At 39.6% G+C, this 20,548-nt stretch overlaps 1 protein-coding gene across 1 annotated transcript in view; it reads right to left on the bottom strand.

Annotated features, from left to right (window-relative positions):
• SCIN (scinderin) overlaps window positions 1–20,548 on the bottom strand; it is a 71,609-nt gene that overhangs the window by 29,110 nt on the left and 21,951 nt on the right. The window contains exon 4 of the mRNA XM_073003246.2: window positions 18,800–18,949. Within this exon, the coding sequence (XP_072859347.2) occupies window positions 18,800–18,949 (150 nt within the window). The remainder of the gene's footprint in view (window positions 1–18,799; window positions 18,950–20,548) is intronic.

Genomic DNA, 20,548 nt, shown 5'->3' with positions numbered 1-20,548 from the left:
GTGAATGCCTCCACTCAGCAGGGAAGGGTACCCATACGGCTAAAGGAGTCAGTAGTAAGACTTTGTTTAAAAAGCCCTCCTTGAACCCTACTGTATTGAATAATTATTGGCCAGTCTCCAATATTCGGTTTTTGGGCAAGGTTTGGAGCATGTGGTAACATCCAGCTTGAGGTTCTGAGAGAAAGGAGATTAGCTAGATCAAATTCAATCCACTTCAGACATGGTTACATAATAGAGATGGTTTTGGGTGCCCTGGTGGATGACCTCTACTAGGAACTAGACAGGGGAAGTGTGTCCCTGCTGGTTCTGCAGGACCTCTCAGTATCCTTTGGGTGCACCTTTTCGGGATGGGTCTTGGGAGCACTGTCTTACAGTGTGGGTCTGATCGTTCCTGGGTGGAAAAACTCAAAAGGTGATTTTGGAGGAATCCTGTTCTACACCCTGGCCATTGGCCTGTGGTGTCCCCAAGGGTTCAGTCCCCCACATTATTCTACATCTATATGAAACTGCTGAGAAAGGTTGTTCAAAGTGTTGACATTCGGCGCCATCAGTATGCTGACGACACCTAATTCTATCTCTCCTTCCCATCTGATCCCAAGAAAGCTGTTCTGTGCCTAGACCAGTGCCTGCTGTCGCAATGTACCGGATGAGGACTAGCAAACTGAAACGTAATCCAGATAAGATAGAAGTCCTCCTGATCAGTCACAAAGCAAATCAGGGGATAGAGATAAACCCAGTAGTAGATGAGTTTACACTGCCCATGAAAAGTCAGGCTGGCAGCTTGGGTGGGCACCTGGACTCATCCTGGATGCACAGTGGTATTCAGGGGTGCCTTTGCACAGTTAAAGCGGGTGCACCAGGTCAGACATCTCAGTGACACATGGCTTAGTAAAAACTCATCTGGATTACTGCAATGAGCTCTGTGTAGGGCTGCCTTTGAAGAGTGCTGGGAACTTCAGCTGGTTTAAAATGCTGCAGCTAGACTGCTGACTGGCATTGGTTATAGGGAGCATGTAACTCCCTTATTACAACAGCTCCATTGGCTACCAGTCTGTTTCTGGGACAGTGCTAAATTTGACAGATATATTAAAAACAGAAAAAAATATTTGGAGAAGAGACAAGCATTGAGGGGGGTTATCCTACTGTAATGGCATACTGTTTCCCATATACAGCCTTGTCATACTCCTTTCCCAATTTTGAACTAATCAGTTGTTCCATATCCAGTTCTAACTGTTGCTTCCTGTCCTACGTATAGATTTCTCAGGAGGTAGATAAGGTGGTTCTTTCTTTAAGAACTTGCCATAGTTTGTTGTGGTCCACACAAAGGCTTTTGTGTAGTCAATGAAGCAGAAGTAGATGTTTTTCTGGAACTCTCTGGCTTTCTCCATAATCCAGCGCATGTTAGCAATTTGGTCTCTAGTTCCTCTGCCCCTTCAAAATCCAGCTTATACTTCTGGGAGTTCTCAGTCCACATACTGCTGAAGCCTACCTTGGAGGATTTTGAGCATAACCTTGCTAGCGTATGAAATGAGTGCAATTGTATGGTAGTTGGAGCATTCTTTGGCACTGCCCTTCTTTGGCACTGGGATGTAGACTGATCTTTTCCAATACTCTGGCCACTGCTGAGTTTTCCAAACTTGCTGGCATATTGAGTGTAGCATCTTAACAATGTCATCTTTTAAAATTTTAAATAGTTCAACTGGAATGCCATCACCTCCACTGGCCTTGTTGTTAGCTATGCTTTCTAAGGCCCACTTGACTTCGCTCTCCAGGATGTCTGGCTCAAGGTCAGCAACCACACCATCTGGGTTGTCCGGGACATCCAGATCTTTCTGGTATAATTCTTCTGTGTATTCTTGCCATCTCTTCTTGATGTCTTCTGCTTCTGTGAGGTCCCTCCCATTTTTGTCCTTTATCATGTCCGTCTTTGCACAAAAGGTTCCTTTAATATCTCCAATTTTCTTGAACAGATCTCTGGTTTTTCCTTTTCTATTATTTTCCTCTATGTATTTCTTTGCACTGTTCATTTAAGAAGGCCCTCTTGTCTTTCCTTGATATTCTTTGGAAGTCTGCATTCCATTTTTTGTAACTTTCCCTATCGCCCTTTCATTTTGTTTCCCTTCTCTTCTCTGCTATTTGTAAAGCCACATTGGACAGCCACTTTGCTTTCTTGCATTTCCTTTTCTTTGGGATGGTTTTTGTTGCTGCCTCCTGCACAATGTTAAAGCCTCCACCCATAGTTCTTCAGGCACTCTGTCCACCAAATCTAGTTCCTTAAATCTTTTCCTTACTTCCACTGTGTATTCATAAGGTATTCTTGATACCTGACTAGCCCAGTGATTTTTCCTATTTTCTTCAGGGTAACCATATTACCCTGTTGCAATATTAATTAGAAAAAGTCTTTTAAGACAGCATTTATACAGATGCACACAGTATAATATTAGAGCTTTTGGTATATATGATAGGGGCACATGACTAGGTGCAGAGATATTTGTGATGTGTAGGACAGGTGACAATACAATGGTCATTCTCTACATCCCGTTTTACTGTGATCCCACATCATGCATACTGGGACATATATACCTAAATTTCTAATAAAATACTACATGGATGTAATGCATACAACCTTATGCTATAATAGTTGGGGGGTGTAGACTTACAGGTGACACAAAACTTTCATTGTTACACTCTATCATCACTCATCTGTTTTAAAAATGATCCTCCATTTTGACCAAAGGAGGGGAGGGATATATCATTATATGGCATAGATGTTAATTTAAAAGTTTTGCCCATGTAAATCTTCAGAACAGAGTAAAATGATCATCAAATACCTGTAGTTGCCATATATCCAATGGGCAATCAATATAACATCTTTCACTGAAATTCAGTTCACTTTCAACAGAAAAGGACTGGTTAATTTTATTTAATGTATAACCTGTAAAGTATTTTAAAAAGATAAGTGCAATTTAATATCACCCAGTTCAGAGTAAATATCTATCAAACATGAGGTCCCATGTTGACAATGTAAATATTTGGTAAGGGAGAAACTGCCAAAGTATACAGCACAAAGGTAATGATATCACCTTAAATGCTTCAGACAGCCTGGAAACCTGCAAGGTTTTCTCATCTCTGCAGGATAAATACATTATGCAGCTATAAAACCTACAGCACCAAACAATTTTTCATGATAAATGTAGCGGAAATATGCTATGATGCATGCAAGATCTATGTTAGTCACTCCATGCTGGAAAGAGCAGCAAATCTAATGCTAATCATTCTAATGCCCAAATCTTTGAAATGTAATTTTTAAAAAAATACAATTCCCACAACCCTGTTGCCAGTGTAACTACTAGGAAGGTGGAGGGATCCTGGAGTTACAATCCAAAAAGGTCACTTTCAAGCACCTGCTTATGACAGGCAGGTCATGGCCATGGTGCATAAAAATCTATGAGTTTTTAAAATCAAATTCATTTAAATCACAATTTTAATCACAATTTTAATCAAATTTTAAAAATATTTAAATCAAATCCACCCTGGTCATGGCATAGGGAAACCACTCCTTCCCAATGTTAGCCCATTACAGCTAAAATGAGAGTTCCGTGGTGCTTTGAAGATATACAGTACAATGACAACAGTCCATGAAAGGACTACTAAGAGTATAATTCATGCTATACTAAGTGTGTTAGACTTTCAGGTAAGACAGGGTTCTTTATTCTCTCTGAGGATTTAAATATATTTCATATTATTTTCTGGAAGTTTCCTTGTGAAGGCTATATTCTAAAAGGTAGCCTAATCATATTCAATATTTGGAAAAAATCTTTGCTACTTTGCCACAATTTCCAAATACCTTCCAAGATCTCTGTCAACTGAAGGTTTCCCCATCAAAACAAGCTACTTGCAAGGCCCTCTGGCATACTTCATGGCCAGTTAAATATGCAAGAGGTGCAGGAAACAGGTGGCTTCCACTTTGTGGTTGAGTGATCCCATATACTGTGTTGGCCATGCATAGGGTGCAGCACAGATCAAAAGAATGCATGTGTCTATCATGTATGTGCCTGACAGGACCTGAAGTCAGCACAGATAGCCTCTTGCTCACTGCTGCCATGTACTCCTTAGATTTTGCAGAAACAGACCTCCATTCAACTCAGCACATTTCCAGCATCGAAACACAAGCACCCAACACACCAGAAACAGTCGCAAGAGATATTACACACTCTAATGCCTGGGGAAAAATTACTCTCTGGGAGGTAGGGGATACACCCACTTGAGATGCAAGCTATATATCTCATATGACTTCAGAAATCAACTCAGCCTTTTAAAAAAAACCACAGGTAATGGAACAATTTATTCTTGGACAAAAAATAGCATAGGAGTACAGATAAACAGATGTGAAAATTGAAATATTGACAAGGATATCAACTGAAGGTTAATGCAAAACTTGTCCGCAACAGTATTCTGGATTTCCAACCTTATTTCAGCAACACAAACTCAGTAAAGGAATTTGTTCTTACTTTGCTGTAGGTTATCAGGTCAGTTCTACAAAAATCAACCAGCAACACCTCTTATAGCTCTCAAATGAGCACCATCTATTTACCTGGAAAGCTAAATTTAAGATACACACAGATTTTAAATACAACAAAAAAAGAAAGTTTTAGAAAAAGGAAGGCTGAAATCCTGCTGGTGTAAATTTATGTCACAAAAGCCAGATGCTGTCAACAGATGAAGATGGATATCCTTACTTTAATTTAATTAAAAACTTCCTATTCTCCCCACCCACTTTCAGTGTCGAGGTTCCGCAGAGGCAAAAAGGATCCTGTAGGAGTCTCAGAACCTGAAGAGGTGCGGAGAGGACATTATTAATTTAATTAGTTGAAGGTATCCTTCACAGCTTTGTGTGGTGTAAATTTCAGCCAGTATGATATATTGATTATTATATCGAGATATATATTAAAGAGCACACATTCTGGAGTTTTATCTGTACTGGCTGTGTGGCCATGAAATACATGGGTATCAAATAATCTGATGCCTTTTAGGTATGTTAGATTCTTATGCCCAATATCATCCCTGAGTAGGGATGATAGCAGCTGTAGCCAACCTCATCCAGAGGGCCTGAGGTTGAAGAAGGTTATTCTAGAGCCATGAACCTTCCTGTTACAAGAAGTCTAAAGCAGCCATTCTCAACAGCGGCCATATGGCCCACTGGCACATTGGAAGGGGGCCACAGACTGCAAACAATTTTTCATACATGACCTCATAAGGTTTGTTGTGTGACTTATGCAATCCTGATTCTATCAATATTTCTTTTATATTGTGTCTATGGCCACGGCCAAAAAAAGGTTGAAACTGGCTGGTCTAAAATTTTGAATAGCAAAGGTATGTTTTGTCCCACAGGTTGGCCACAGCACTTACAACACATCATGATTAGCCTCAAGTCCCATTGATTTTAATGAGCCTTCTATACACATGACTAATAGTCTATTTGAAACTCAAAAGATATAGTGGATTTGGAATGGGCAAAAACTTCTTGTGCTGGTACATATAGCTGTCCTTGTGCTGCCTGATTTCACTGAGATAAGCCAGCAGAAAAGGCAGAAACAGGGGAGAGAAGTGGAGGAGTTGAGTTACATTGGCCCCATTCCTGTCTCAGTCCAGGATGACAGCCACTGTGCCAGCACAGAATTATATCAGGGACAGGCTAATACATTAAACAAAAACATATGTGGAAAATATACAAGAACTGGATGTTAACATCTGTCTTTGTCCTGTGATTAAAAGAGATGGGGAGGAATGGGATTTTGTGATGTTCAGTTATGTTTAAAGGCATTGTTGATATGGTAATGGTGTGTTGATCTGAAATACATTGGTTTGGTAGGTATGTGATGGGAGAAGGTAAGTGAGGAACACAAAATGTTGATAAGAATGGTTCTGATTAGTTGAGAGAAATTAGAGGGAAAGAGGTTGGTTAAGTCTTGGGAGGAGTAGGGAGGGTGTTTTTTAATAAAAGAGCTGAGAGTCTGAGGGGAAAGATAGGTGTTACAGTGGACAATTGCACTGAATGAATTTAGGAATAAGTAACATCATTTGGACATTGTTACTTGAACAAAATTTTATTAAATTAATTTAAGCTGAGTGGTGTAGAGCTCAATATCTGAGTGTTAGCTGTCTGGAAGGTGGTACAAGCTCCAGAGCGAAGGGGCAAATACAGACACCTAGGGGCAACTAAAAGATGGTAGTAGGAAGAGAGGAAATAAGTGAAAATGTTTAAAGACAATTGTTTATTCCCATAGCTATTTAATGAGACCATTATCTAAACCAGTGGTTCTTAACCTTTGTTACTCAGATGCTTTTGAACTGCAACTCCCAGAAACCCCAGTCAGGACAGCTGGTGGTGAAGGCTTCTGGGAGTTGCAGTCCAAAACTCCTGAGTAACCCAAGGTTAAGAACCAGTGATCTAAACAGTCAAGTGACAAGACAAAGGAAATTTTAACATAAATATATGAACGTGCATTTAAGAAATATTTATTCATTTTATAAGCTTTAAGGGAAGCCTATGGAATTCAGGGGGTTGCTGTAAATATGAAATGTTATTTTGAGCATAAGTGTAATATACATTTTTGTACATACAGTGGTGGCTTGCAGAACGAATTTAATTCGTTCCGCAGTTAATGTTGTCTTGTGAAAAATTCATCTTGCGAAACGCGTTTTCCCATAGGAATTCATTGAAATATAATTAATGTGTTCCTATGGGCGGAAAAAAGTCAGAACAAAGTCAGATTTGGTTTACAAAGGGTTTATTAAGTGCTCTTTAAAGCCATACATATTGTGCAGATGATTTAAAAAATTTCAATCAAAAAACTTTAACTTTTTAAACATCATAGAAAAACATTTAAAAATTAGCAAACATGAGGCAGGAACAAAAAACAGAAAACATTCTTCTTCTGAAGTACAGCCATAGGAACATTTGTCTTGCGAGTCATCAACCCCATTGCCAAATCCATTTGTCTTGCAAGTTTTTCGTCCTGCAAGGCATTTGTCTTGTGAGGCACCACTGTATATTTAGTAAAATACAGTGGTGTCCCGCATAGCGACGTTAATCCATTCCAGGATTAACGTAGCTATCCGGAAACATTGCTATGCGGGGGGGGGGCCCTCGCGCCACTTTCAGAAGCCTCCTGGGGTTTTTTCAGCAGTGAAAATGCACCTCTGAAAGCCCCGCGATTTTTCCCCATAGGCCCCATTTCCCCCCAGCTGACCAGCGGGTGCTTCCGAGCAACCGCAGTGGAGGCTTCCCCAGAGGTTGCTCTGAAGCCTGCGCCGCCCAGCTGGGTGGCGCTGGCTTCAGAGCGACCTCCGGGGAAGCCTCCACCGTGGGCGCTCCGAAGCCAGCGCCACCCAGCTGGGGGAAAATGGCCACCCGCAGCGTTTTTGCGCCTCACTTACCGAGGCGGCGAAAATGGCAGCCGGATGGGGGATTCTTCGCTTACCGGTGAGTTTTTCCCCAATAGGAATGCATTAAACGGAGTTTAATGCGTTCCTATGGGTTCCCCCCCGCATAGCGAAGAATCCGGATAGCGGCATTAATCCTGGAATGGATTAACATCGCTATGCGGGGCACCACTGTACCATCTCTTTTCATGGTTTAAAGCAACTATCTGAATCTCTCTATTAAACAGCCTTAACGTGCTTAATTCTATTGTCATGACTGAGCTATTGTCAGAAAACTCCCAGAAGAACTTTATGTCTTAGCAAAGATAACAGTTGGATTAATATTTACACTAAGCATACTGGACACAAGACAACAGGCTTCATATTTGAATTTGAATATTGACTCAGTGTATTAGAAAATGGGAGTAAAGTTCCTTGGAACTATTTGCATAACCTAGAAAGAAACTGATCACTGTTTACACAAGGGAAGACAGTGTGTATTCTACAGCCAAAATGAGGGTGGTGAATACTTGTAGAAACTATCTGGGCTTTGATCTCGGATGCTAAGGTATCAGCAGGAATGTCTTCACCCAATTTAGACTAGTGCTGAGACTACACCAACACTAGTGGCACAGAGACATTACTTTTCCAGATTATAGCCCCAGATTTCCACAACCAAGATGGGCTACTTCAAGTGTATCAGTTGTTAATACTGTTATTAATCTGGCTAATCTACATTTATCTTGTTCATCTAAAGCATTTGGTGCCCTTTCCTATTCCTCTGGTAAAGATAAGTCAAGGAGTGTACTGTTTTCAAGTGGATAAAATCCAAGGAGTATTCTTTTTTATTATTATGAATTTGGTGTAAGCAATGGGAACTATCTGGGTGAGAAAGTTAACTGGGAGAATATATCACAATATTTCATTTCATTTACTGCTAAATTCTTCAGCACGATTCCTCATGAAGAAAATTATGATTCTGGCAATGAAGGAACTGCAACCCTAAAGGCCTTTTGTTGCCCTTTATTAAACTTTTCACCCTGCAATGGTGAAAAGCAGGCTCCGCCTGATTGTTAGGAACATTTAGAAATGGCTGCTGTTGTCATTGGCTGGACAGCCACTATGAGAACAAAGTTTCCTAAGCTACACTGTCAAGGAACAGACAGGGAAGCACAACTGCAACTGAGAACAAAATGTAAAACAAAATTATGAACAAGTAGTAATTGGTCTCAAAAAGTGTAGAACCTGCAGCCTCAATGCCTTCTTTCTATATTGCTTGCTCACAGATGGGAAATGAGCAAGTTTCCTCACGGATTTGAATGTATTCTGAGGTGATGTGAGATGAAGTTACTTCCAAAGTTAAAGGTATTTTTTGAGAAGGAGCATTTTGTGGAAAACAAATATCAGAGTCTCAGAGAAAATGCTCTTAAGAGATCTCCTGTTTCAAACTCTATTACATGTACTCAATTAGTTTTAAAATGAGCTGGAGACTTTGGGGATTGCATGAAGAGAGAAAATGATTAACCATACAGAGACTTTGGGGGCCAGAACAACTGAGACATTTTTGATGTGGTTGCCTTCCACCGGAGTCATGAAAAACCGAAGCAGGCACTAGAGGAAAGAGTGAGGGTTCTTATGACTCATTAAGATTACCTTTTGAAACTAGAATAAATTGACTCAGTGGTTATGGATATGATCTGGAGGCAAGTTTATAAAATTTAAGACACACATTTCTAAACAGAAGTATCCATTATTCACTGGCAAATTTCTTCCTCTCTTTGGGTACCGAAAATTTGCACAGGTTATCAAAGTTTTCAAGGGGAACCTTTTTAAAAATATAACATAGCAAAACCCCCAAAAGGAGCCATGCTAATTTACACAATATGTTTTATACTCAGAGATTCCAGTGCACATAAAACATTAAATAAGAACCAATGGTACTTAAAAGACTGTATATATTAATGAGCTCAGTGGTTTAGGTATCTGGCTGCAGACCCAGAGGTTGGGAGTTCGATTCCCCACTGTGCTTCCTTGACAGGGACTGGACTTGATGATCTCTAGGGTCCCTTCCAGCTCCATTCTAAATATATAATACTCCAGATTTTTCAGCAGTATGTAGTATAACTAAATCAAACTTTTCTCTCCTTGTCATAGCACCACCTCAGTACAATTTAATTATTGATAAAAAAAAAGGTCTACACAATCAGCACTTTGCTTAACTGGGCCACTGTCATTCTGTAAGCCCACTGCCACTATTACCTTCACCTTCATTTTCCAATCTCACTTCGTCTCCACCATCCCACCATGTATTCTGAGTACATAAGCCTATGGCCCAATGGACTGAGATCCAGGACAGGTTCACACTAAAATTAAGCTGCCACAACTCTTTTGCTTTCATTTTTGCTTCACAAGCAGAGGAAAACTGGCTTCAAACGGAATGTTAGGCTATTATTTAATTCATTCATTTATTTAAAGTATTTCTATTCTGCCTTTGTTCCCAAAAGGACCAATTTGGGCTTGTTCTTCTCCCAAAAATGAAACTACCCTATAGGGAGAGTTGAAGCAGTTGAGAAGATTGGAATAGTATTTCTCATTGGTGGAACAATGGTTTTGCCATCTCTTCCCAAAGCTATTCACCTTGTCCCTACTGTTATGACCCTTAGGTGCCACATTAACTGGCTACGCATGAATTGTACCGGCTTGCTTCTACCAACAGTTTTTTACCTTTTCTTTCTGTTGTTGATATTTGTTGTTACTTCGTATTTATTTATATGGTCCACTTACGACACTTTATTGTTTATTTTCTTAATGTGAGAGCAGCCTTGCAAACAGTTTCATTGAGACATAGACTAGTAATGTTATAAAGCAATTGGGCAATAACCCAATGAGAAGCACTAAAGATGGGAGAATCATCTTAAAACAAGAAACTAGGAGTAAGGAAAATGACACTCCCAATGAGCTTCTCTTAACCTGATGTCCTTCAAATGTGTAAGAACACAATTCCCATAAATTTCAAGACCTGGTGGTGATGGAATTTGCAATGCATTGCAATTGAGGGGCACCACAATGGGGAAAGCTGCTGCTAAGTTGGATGAACATGGGCTTCCACCAGTGCAGATAAAATAGACCTTTAGGTTGGTTCCTTCAATTACAGTGGTGCCTCGCTAGACAGTTACACCGCATGACAGTTTTTTCGCTTGACACTGACTTTTTGCGATCGCTATAGTGATTCGCAAAATAGTGATTCCTATGGGGGAATTTCGCTGGACAATGTTTGGTCCCTGCTTCGTAAACTGATTTTCGCTAGACAATGATTTTGAGAGCTCCCTCTGCGCTCGCAAAATGGGTGTTTTCGGGACCTAAGCTTCGCAAGACAGCTATTTAAACAGCTGATTGGCGGTTTGCAAAGCGGCTTTCCTATGGCCAATCTTCGCTAGACAACGACGATTCTTCCCCATTGGAATGCATTAAACATGTTTCAATGCATTCCAATGGGAAATGCTTTTCGCTAGACAATGATCTCGCTAAACAGCGATTTCAGTGGAATGGAGGCACCACTGTACTTCAAATAAAGACATGGTTCCCAAGGAGATAAGCTGCTCTTTCTTCCATGGAAAGGAAAACAAACACTCCCATCATACTAGGATGCATCTCCTGTATTTGATAGCAAAATAAAGAATAAATCACATTTCATTTTTTACCCTACTCAACTGAATTACACCAGTTTGATAATAGGGTAGCGTGTAAAAGAAAATCACCATTTTGATAAATATATGGTAGGAATTTGAGAGTAATATTTAACTGTCTAAAGCACTAACCTTGGAAATTGTTCAGGTGTCAAGAAGACGACCACACTGCACAGATGGGTGTGTTTTAGCATTCTGATCTTGTATACTGTAATTTAATTGCAAACACTCCCCCATCCCTACCCCCACCCCCTTAATAATGACTTTAGAAAGACATTTAAACACCAAATAAAATAATGCCTTTCATTATGTAAGGAACTGAGGAGTATCTGCAACCACCCATTTTAAAGTTTCCTCCAAAGCATAAGATGAATAATTAACGATCCCAATAATTACAATGTGAAGGAACATTAAGAAAGTAATTTAGATTCATTTTTAGGCTTGCCACTGGATGAGTGCTGCAGCCTTGCAATTCAGACAGCCAACGCAGAAAATAACAGCCAATCTACAACTTAAAAGATTCAATAACTTTCTGCTATAAGTCATCGTGAGTTCAAAAGTTGCAACTGTTTAAAACTTCCTCTTTTATTATGACAAAGAAAAAGCATTCACCTTTGCCGTTTGCAACTTCTTTCATTCAAACAAAGACATACACTTCCTATATATACACAGCAACAAACATCAAAAAAGCCTTGTTGTTGTAAGCACAACTCTGGGAGTCCTCCTTGTGACATGATTGCCTTAAACATGTAGTTTCTTCAACAGGATTTTGGCCCTAGTATGTAAATTGGGCACGAGATACCTACAGGAGGCCTTAATTGCAGATTTCCCATACCTAGTGGAAGAATGACATGTCTAGTTTTTTTTATTGGCAACTGTACACTGAAGAAATCCTTGTTAGCTTGTTTCAGTTTTTCTAACTGACATGTGAAACTTTTTAGTAGAGTGCAGTACTAATAAAGCAACTAAATTATTGGATTCTGGCCCAGTGGCCCTATTCAAATATTCACATAATTTGTCTTGTGTGTGTGGCTTTCTCTTAATCTTTCTATTTGCTTCTGAAGAGGCAAGAAGTAGAATGGACATAACAACGAAGTGGACAGAAAAAAGTTTACTGTGGATTAGATCAATTATCATCATGCTCAAAAGATTCATTCGAATGAAACAGAAGTCAATATTTCCTTTGTGTTAAGTACTGTGAGAAAGGGGCAGAGAACCTATGTCATTGCATATTAGATGAGGCTGTAAGCAAATATTCTCAGTTGAGCAGGTTTTGAATTATTGAAAACAGAAATTAATTTACAAGTTCCAAACTATCATCTCCTGTTACTAGACCCATGATTCTGCTTCCATGTATCAGGCCAACATTTAAAATTATCCTGCAATCATGGAAATAAATTGAAGGCCCTCTAACGCAAAGTTTAGCAAAAATCCACTGAAGGATGAACGTATTGGGCCAGATCCAAGTGTAGCCATATTCCTAGCAGAGCCAATAAAATTAGCAGCACTGATTCGCTAATATTTCATAATGCTAGACAATCCTAGGGTTCAACCTTATGCATTCCACTTCACTTTGGCACCAAAAAGCAGTTTAGTTCACAGTCTTGGAAAACATTCTGACTACAATTATGAGATTTTCATCTCATGCTCTGGAGTCCCTGGCACTGAATAAATAAGAACTACATGTGTGTGTACATGAGAAAGAGAAAAAGAATACCACCCATTCAGTTAACTAGGCTTTCCTACTTTTAACTGCTGAATGTCTGCTTACAATGAGCCAATCTGGGTGAATGCATTTTGATACAGACTATAAAGAATCAACATCCTTCAAAGAAACCATTGAAAACAACACTGGAGATTTTCTAAGATGTCCAAGAATTTTGAATATTTTATCATAACAAAAAGGAAACAAGATCCCTCAAGAATAACCACTCAGAGTTAGACAGCAGGGCTGATCTGGTTTGTTATTTCTCATCTCCATATATTATTGATAAGAAATATATGCTGTATCTTTGGAGACAAAAATCCAATCTGAACACTGCCTTTTCTTTTGTTTAAATCCCAGGAGAGAGAGAAAGATTAAACAGAAGAAGATCAGAAAACAGCTTTGAGTCTTAAACCTCCTTCTAACAATGCTCTAAGGCAGGGGTCTCCAAACTACGGCACGCGGGCCACATCCAGTCTGCCTTGCCTTTTCATCTGGCCCGGTCTGGACTCTAGGACCTTTCCCACCCAACCCCTGCCTCCCCACCTTCCCCAAGAGCACCTGGCAACAGGATTGGTAGCCTGCTCATCCCCTGCCCTAACATGCAGAGAAACAACTAAGCTCCTGCCCTTCCCCAGGCATGGTCCTTATACTGAAAGGTTTGGAGACCTCTGCTCTAAGGTATCAAGCTGTTCTAAAGCTGGTGCCTTTAATCTCCTAGTCTGGCCTAAAAGGGAATCTGTGGTTGCTTTTAGATCTCTCAGTTTTATCATGGATTGTGGGAAAAGGAAGACCAAAAGCATTATATGCACAAAGTACAGTGGTGCCTCGCAAGACAAATTTAATTCATTCTGCGGTTAATGTTGTCTTGAGAAAAATTCATCTTGCGAAATGCATTTTCCCATAGGAATGCACTGAAATCTAATTAATGCATTCCTATGGGCCAAAAAAATCAGAACAAAGTCACATTTGGTTTACAAAGGGTTTATTAAGTGCTCTTTAAATCCATACATATTGTGCAGATGATTTAAAAAGTTTCAATGAAAAAATTAAACTTTTTAAACATCATAGAAAAATATTTAAAAATCAGCAAACATGAGCCAGGAACAAAAAACGGAAAACATTTGACTTGCAAAGCACGGCCATAGGAACATTTGTCTTGTGAGTCATTAACCCCATTACCAAAACCATTTGTCTTGTGAGTTTTTGTCGTGCGAGGCATTTGTCTTGCGAGGCACCACTGTACTTGTTCATATTTCTGCTTCTTAAATGAGATAATATTAAATCTGCCAGCTCAGTGAGTGCATGATGCAAATGCAATGCATATTCATTCATGGATAAACATTTCCAGGGTTTAAAGAAACCGCTTATTTAGACCTCAGTTCCTCAAGCCTTGTAACCATCACAGCCATCAAACTAGACAGTGATGAGTCTCTCCCAGCGTGCATTCAGTTCTCACTGACTGAAGCAAGAATCTATCTAAGCAAAATTACTATCACATAAATGCAGTGATAAGAAGAGGTCAAAGTACTGGTTCCAGTTTCAGGTGAATCTGGCTTAAATTTGATGCAGGCTGGAGGGATGTACGTTGTTCTCTGACCATGCACCCGGAACACACATAGTGCACTTTTACTGCCACCACGCCTTTCACGAACTGCCCTCCTTTAGATAAGTTTTACATTGAATGGCAGTTATTCAGATCCATCTATGCAGGACTAAAAATTTTATCAATTCATATACAATTATTTATTAAAGATACCTTTATGTGTAACATGTACATTTCTTCACTTCATGCCAAACTGCATGGATGATTAGTCACCTTATCAGTAAACCAAGAAGGGAATGTTCTGCTTGACCTTTACGGCTGGATGGAGTTTGTAAAGAAGTTTCCTTTGACTTTGAAACTATGCCAGGATGTGTAAAACAAAAAACAAGACCACAGCTTTTTGTGTAAAGGGAAAATATCTGTTTCCAAAAACCAAATAGAGAGAAAAACATGCCATAGCTTTAGCGATGCAACCATGGAGTGCAAATTTAAATCTGTGGAATTACTGAGTGGAGATGCTACCCTTAGTTTTTAATCTGTTCCTCTTTTTGAAAATTATCCTCAGGGACCTGCACTTATGTTTCATTGCATCCATAGTGTCAAGGACTTTGCAGCTGTAAAGCAGAATGTAGTAACTTTGAAGGCATTAATGACAATTTGAGCTAGTAAACAAGTTGGAGGATTTCTCCAATGACTGTACACAAGTTGGAGCACCAACAGAAACTAAGGCAATCAAGTTTGCCCTTTATTAAGGTACACATCAGAGAAATGTAAGTTTCTCTATGTAATTCTGTTTTGATAGCTCTGGCCATAAAATGGACACTTCCAAAACTGGGGGGAGGGTTGTCATGACCATGCTAGGGAAAGAAATTGTTAAATGACTCCATTTAATAGTTACATGTGGTCAAGATACACAGTCCTGCAATATTTGTATAGCTACATTTGGACCACCTCTAGTCTAGGGATGAGAAAAACATGACCTATGGGCTACATAAAAAGCCCCCACTGAAAATAACACCAAAAGAAAATCCACACAAAAATTCTCATTTCCACTCCTGAGCTTCCATTTTTCACTCCACCCCTAAAATAATCAAAAAGAGAAACCAGAAAAGCAAATTTGGGCACCCTCTGTTTGATTTCTATAGCCATTTCTAGATACTTCTAGGCCCAGACTGGCCCACAGCAAGGTACAGAAGCATGAATTTGGGAGTCATCAACCTTGCCTACCTTTATTGTAGAGGCTGGCTGGATCTCTCATCAGTGGCTATGTGAACCTAAGCACTCAGACCTGGGCTTCTATTTTCAGGAAACATTGTTAAGAACAAAAGATGTTCAGCCTCTAAGTGCTCTATCATGTATTTAAGCAACGGCAGTGCTAACACATCATGGGTGGAGTGGGAGGGCAAATCCCTCCCCATCACTCTGGACACGGCCTCTGTGGTGAATTGTGTTTTCCAGCTAAACCCAGCTTCCATGTGATCAGCCATACATGTACACTTTACTTTGTGCAACTTCTGTATTATTTTTTACACAGACACACAGCAGTGGTATGAGCACGACTAAGATAAATCAGCTTCAAAAACTGCAAATTTCTTGCTTCAATACAAATTATACAGAGCCCTCAACTGAGGCATTATTCTTCCTCCCATTCAATTCAGCATCAATGGATCATTGTGACTAATGTGCCTGATGGCACAATATTTGTCATAATTTGTTATTCAAGACATTATTAGCTACAATCAGTGTGTCGAACCGGAGGACAAGAAAGCTGTCCAGTGCATTCTGTCATGCAGACCAAATGAGGAAAACCCCACTCAAACGAAAATAAACTAATGGTTGTTGTGGGTTTTTATTTATTTTTATTTTTATTTATTTATTTATTTATTTATTTATTCAATTTTTACCCCGCCCCTCTAGACTACATCTACTCGGGCTCTTTGGCTGTGTTCTGAAGGTTGTTCTTCCTAACATTTCGCCAGTCTCTGTGGCCGACATCTTCAGAGGACAGCACTCTGTGTTCTGGTGTAGTTGGCTTGGGAATGGAGTATTTATGGCTGTGAGACGGGCTTTTGTCTTTTTCTGTAGATGGGTGATTAACCTACAACAACCATTAGATCTCGGCCGTGAAAGCCTTCGTGAATACATTAAAATAAACTAACCTTTTAGTAGTCCTATTGTGCATATTTATTTGTTCTCCCCCTCAGACAGAGAGAGAGAAGGCTCTTTTAACATTCAGTTAATTAGAAATTTGTTTTAACTATGTCAGAATCACTTCTTCCTAAGGAGATAATCATCTCCAGCAAGGAGTCACTGTAGGCACAAAACTAGCACCTTTAGTACCTGGGTAGGTCCTTTACTCCCCAGAAGTACGTAGTCCTTGCCCCTATGGACAATCTTGACCTGAAAGAAAATTCTTGCCTGCTTACAAGGTAGTAAATCATTGACTGTGTACTTCCCTTCGATAGTACAACAGACTGGCTGGCAGGACCTCTCTGTATTACAGTAGCAATGAATGACCTTCTCAAATCTCCACTGGATTTAGGTACAATCCTGCTGTTCAAGAGACAAGCCCTTTAGATTAAGAATAATTGTTTTTATTAAGAAAATAAAGTAGTTTCATTGGAATATAGTTGTAGCTTTAATAAGGCTTAAGCATTAAGCATATCCAGCAGTTACCTTGATTCAAATAAGCTTACTATTCCTAGGTAAAATAATAGCAGCTAAAACTATGCTAAGTAATCATCTTTGCCCTCTACACGATAGCTCATTAACACACACATTCCACTACATCCTCCATCACCATCTTTCGTCACATACATGAACAACCATATTTCTACATGTCTTAGACTTCCCTCTTTCTGACACTTTCCAAGTTGTCATCCAATTAGGATCAAGTGGGTGTAACACAGTTCAATCTCCTATTTCACATGAGATGTTCCAGGTGGCTTGTCTTGCCAATTAAGTGGTATGTGGTGTTTCGTCTTCTCTTGATCTTCTCGGCCTTGTTGCTTATCTTGGTGCCAGGCAGAGCAACTTTGAATAACACTCTCATGAAAATATTTCAGTGCTTTTAAATCCATCTTACACAGAACCTAACAGACTCCATATTTATATGACTACGACCGGTTTCCTTCTATGTCCTCACAACTTTTACCAACAATTCATCATGTGACCTGCATTTGGACAGTAAATCAATTTGTCAAACCATCCAAAACAACAAAATGTAATACTCCCTTCCCATTTAACTGGCTGAAAGAAGAGGAATAATGTATTTTTCCTTAAATTCATAAAGGGGACTCCCAAGACAGATAGATGGGATGGAATCCAGGCAGTCTGGACAGTATCTGAGGCCAGACATCAATGGAGAAATTATTTATTCACTTAAGGTATAAAACTACTCCCAACCTCAACAAGAGCAATGACCAGGGCAAAACAAAAAACAAAAAAAACCAACAACAACCACCAAAAAACAAAACAAAACTACAATTTTTTGCCAACTGGCCCAAAAGCAAAAATAAGACAAGTCAAGACAGGACAGGACAGGACACACAAAACTATCTTTTTAATGACAGAGCATCCACTTTGTACACAGAAAGTCCCTGGTTGGATCCCCAGCTTGAAGGAAAGCTAGAAGAGAATCTGCCAGAAACCCACAATGGCTGCTTCCAGTCAGTGCTGACAACATTGGTGGAACAAGGGTCTGACTTAATTTGAGGCAGCTTTTTAAGTTCCCCTTTTAAGTGAGGAAATTTGGAGGAGAAAGTGGAGCGCTTTCTCTCTGCCTTTGCCTGCAGATTGCTAACAGCAGTGAGGAAAAAGCAATCAATATCAAATAGGTAGAGGAAGTACACTGGATAATGGTGAGGGTCAAGAGACCCATAGCAACCAGATTTACAATCCCAGGGGGAGTATGTGCAACCTCCAGATCTTCAACCTTGCACCTCTAGTTTAGGAGATAGATTATGTTAACCAACGGGTTGATACAGGCCCCCAAGACTGTGTAATGCAACAGAGGAAGCAGATGAGTCTTCTGATCATTGGTGGCCTAATAAGTGACTAAGAAGGATGGATGTGAAGGCATCACAAACAGGTCTCTTCACCACTAAACTAACAGTGAAGTCAGTGAAGAGTCTGCATCCTTTCTTTCTGCAGATTTGTTCTTTCTTTAACCCACAGCCCATTTTCAAGAGCCTGAAGGAACTCAGAAACGAAACCTGACATATTTTTTTACTTCCACATAGGACACCATCAAATTTAAGACAGCAATTAGCAAGGGTGCTGTTCCAACAGTTTATTTTGGATCATATTGGGCCGTGTCTTGTATTTCTACACAGTTCATGAAATCCAGAGTTACAGCCTAAGGAAATGTGGCCGCCAAGCTGGACAGATAAATAGCACAACTAACATTTCTGGCAATAGCAAGTGATTATACAATACCTTTAGGAGTTCTTTTGGTTCACTTCCTTCGTCAACAACAATCAGCTGAGCTCTTCCATTCCGTTCATTGTCTCGAATGCCCACAGCAACCTGAGTAGCTTTGAGGCGCTCATATTTATTGCATGTAGAGCCACACCACTGGTATATCTCCTGAGGGGAAAAAAACAGAGATGTGTCCAATTAACAGCAATTATGTGGGAAAGTGTGCAATATCCCAGTAACTAACCTCATATTTAGTTATTTAAGTGCTGTCAACTTGGAACCAACTTACAACAACCCTTTAAAAAGTTCAAGGTAATGAGATACTTAACAAGTGGCTTTACCAATTCCACTCCCCCGGTGAGTTGCCTTGGCCAAGTAGGGATTTGAACCCTGGTCTCCAGAGACCTAATCTGTCACTCTGTCCACTATACCACACTGGGTACTATCAATAATCTCAATGGCTTCATGGAATCTTACCTTGAATACCATACTGAAAATTTTTTTGTTTTAGCACTGAAACTGAAATTGATATTAAACACAGAAACAGGTAGGTTTCTTTTCTTTAGCAATATAGAAAGGGATAGTTTCAAGAATAGTTCTCCAGAAAACATGAAATCTTATCAGTCTTAGAAAGAATTTGATTTATGCAGTGTTTTCCTCTTAACTCATTTAAAAGTAAGCCCTCTCCTTTCAGAACTGGACATTATTGTTATTATTATTTAATGCTTTGAAGAATTCTGACGTAGAGGGACCACATTCTTTTATGGAAGAACCTCTATTTAAAGGGTTCCCTGAAGATAATCCTTGTCTTGAACATCCTCCATTTGAAGGACCATCCAGTCCAAGTGTGACTTAGAGGTAGACTCAAAAGGAAGATAGCAAACCTTCAAGTTGCCCATGCACAATGAGTACCTGGACAAGACTCAGAAGGCACATTAGAATTAATGCCAAGACTTTACTCTTCAATTGCAGAGGACTTGTCCAGATGGGCAAAGGTACCACAGCAAAAGAGCACAGGTACACATGACTCATTCTTAAGAGGGCTGGAGTTTACCGGTATTAGCTTCTACACTGCACTATTGAAGCCAGATGCTTGAAGATCACTTCACAGGAAAGAAGTAATTGCAAATCATTTCTTGTCTGAAGGGTTCTTCTTTGCATTTTAAAAAACGAACAAAGAGTTAATTAAAGTCTTCTAAAGTGGGAACTTCTGAAATCGAAATGAACTCTGTGCAGAATCACTATAGCCCTGAGGGCCCCTGCCAAACAAAAGGCCACTTCAACATATTACAAGATAAGGAGATTTTAAAAAAACACATGGAAGGCAGGAGTAAAGCCACTGATCTACTGATCTAATTGAATTCTTGTTGGGAAGAAAAATAACAAAAGGAGTCACACTGAATCAGGTACTTTTCTTTTGTGTGGACAACCCTAAGGGGTTTTTTCTAGAATAAGTAATGAAAAACTATTGAAAAAGACTAATAAGATGGCCTTTCTTTCAGTTCCTTTTTAAAAAGCAACATCTGTGTACCTTATGCGTTTACAAAGAACAGGAAGGACATATTCTAACCCAGGGGGTTATAATCTAAAGTCATCACAAAGAACAGAGGTAGGGCATTGTAGACATGGGTAAACAAGGGAAAATATGAGATACTTTTTGGTTTCATTTATTGCAGGATAGTTACAATAAAGTACATGGACCAGTGAGATGATCCAAATGCTTCTCAGAAAAGGTGGGCATAAAGGTAGACAAACTGTCATATACCT

The sequence above is a fragment of the Pogona vitticeps genome, chromosome 6 (assembly GCF_051106095.1).
Source record: "Pogona vitticeps strain Pit_001003342236 chromosome 6, PviZW2.1, whole genome shotgun sequence".
NCBI classification, from domain to species: Eukaryota; Metazoa; Chordata; class Lepidosauria; order Squamata; family Agamidae; genus Pogona; species Pogona vitticeps.
This window is presented reverse-complemented; position numbering and strand designations above follow the sequence as displayed.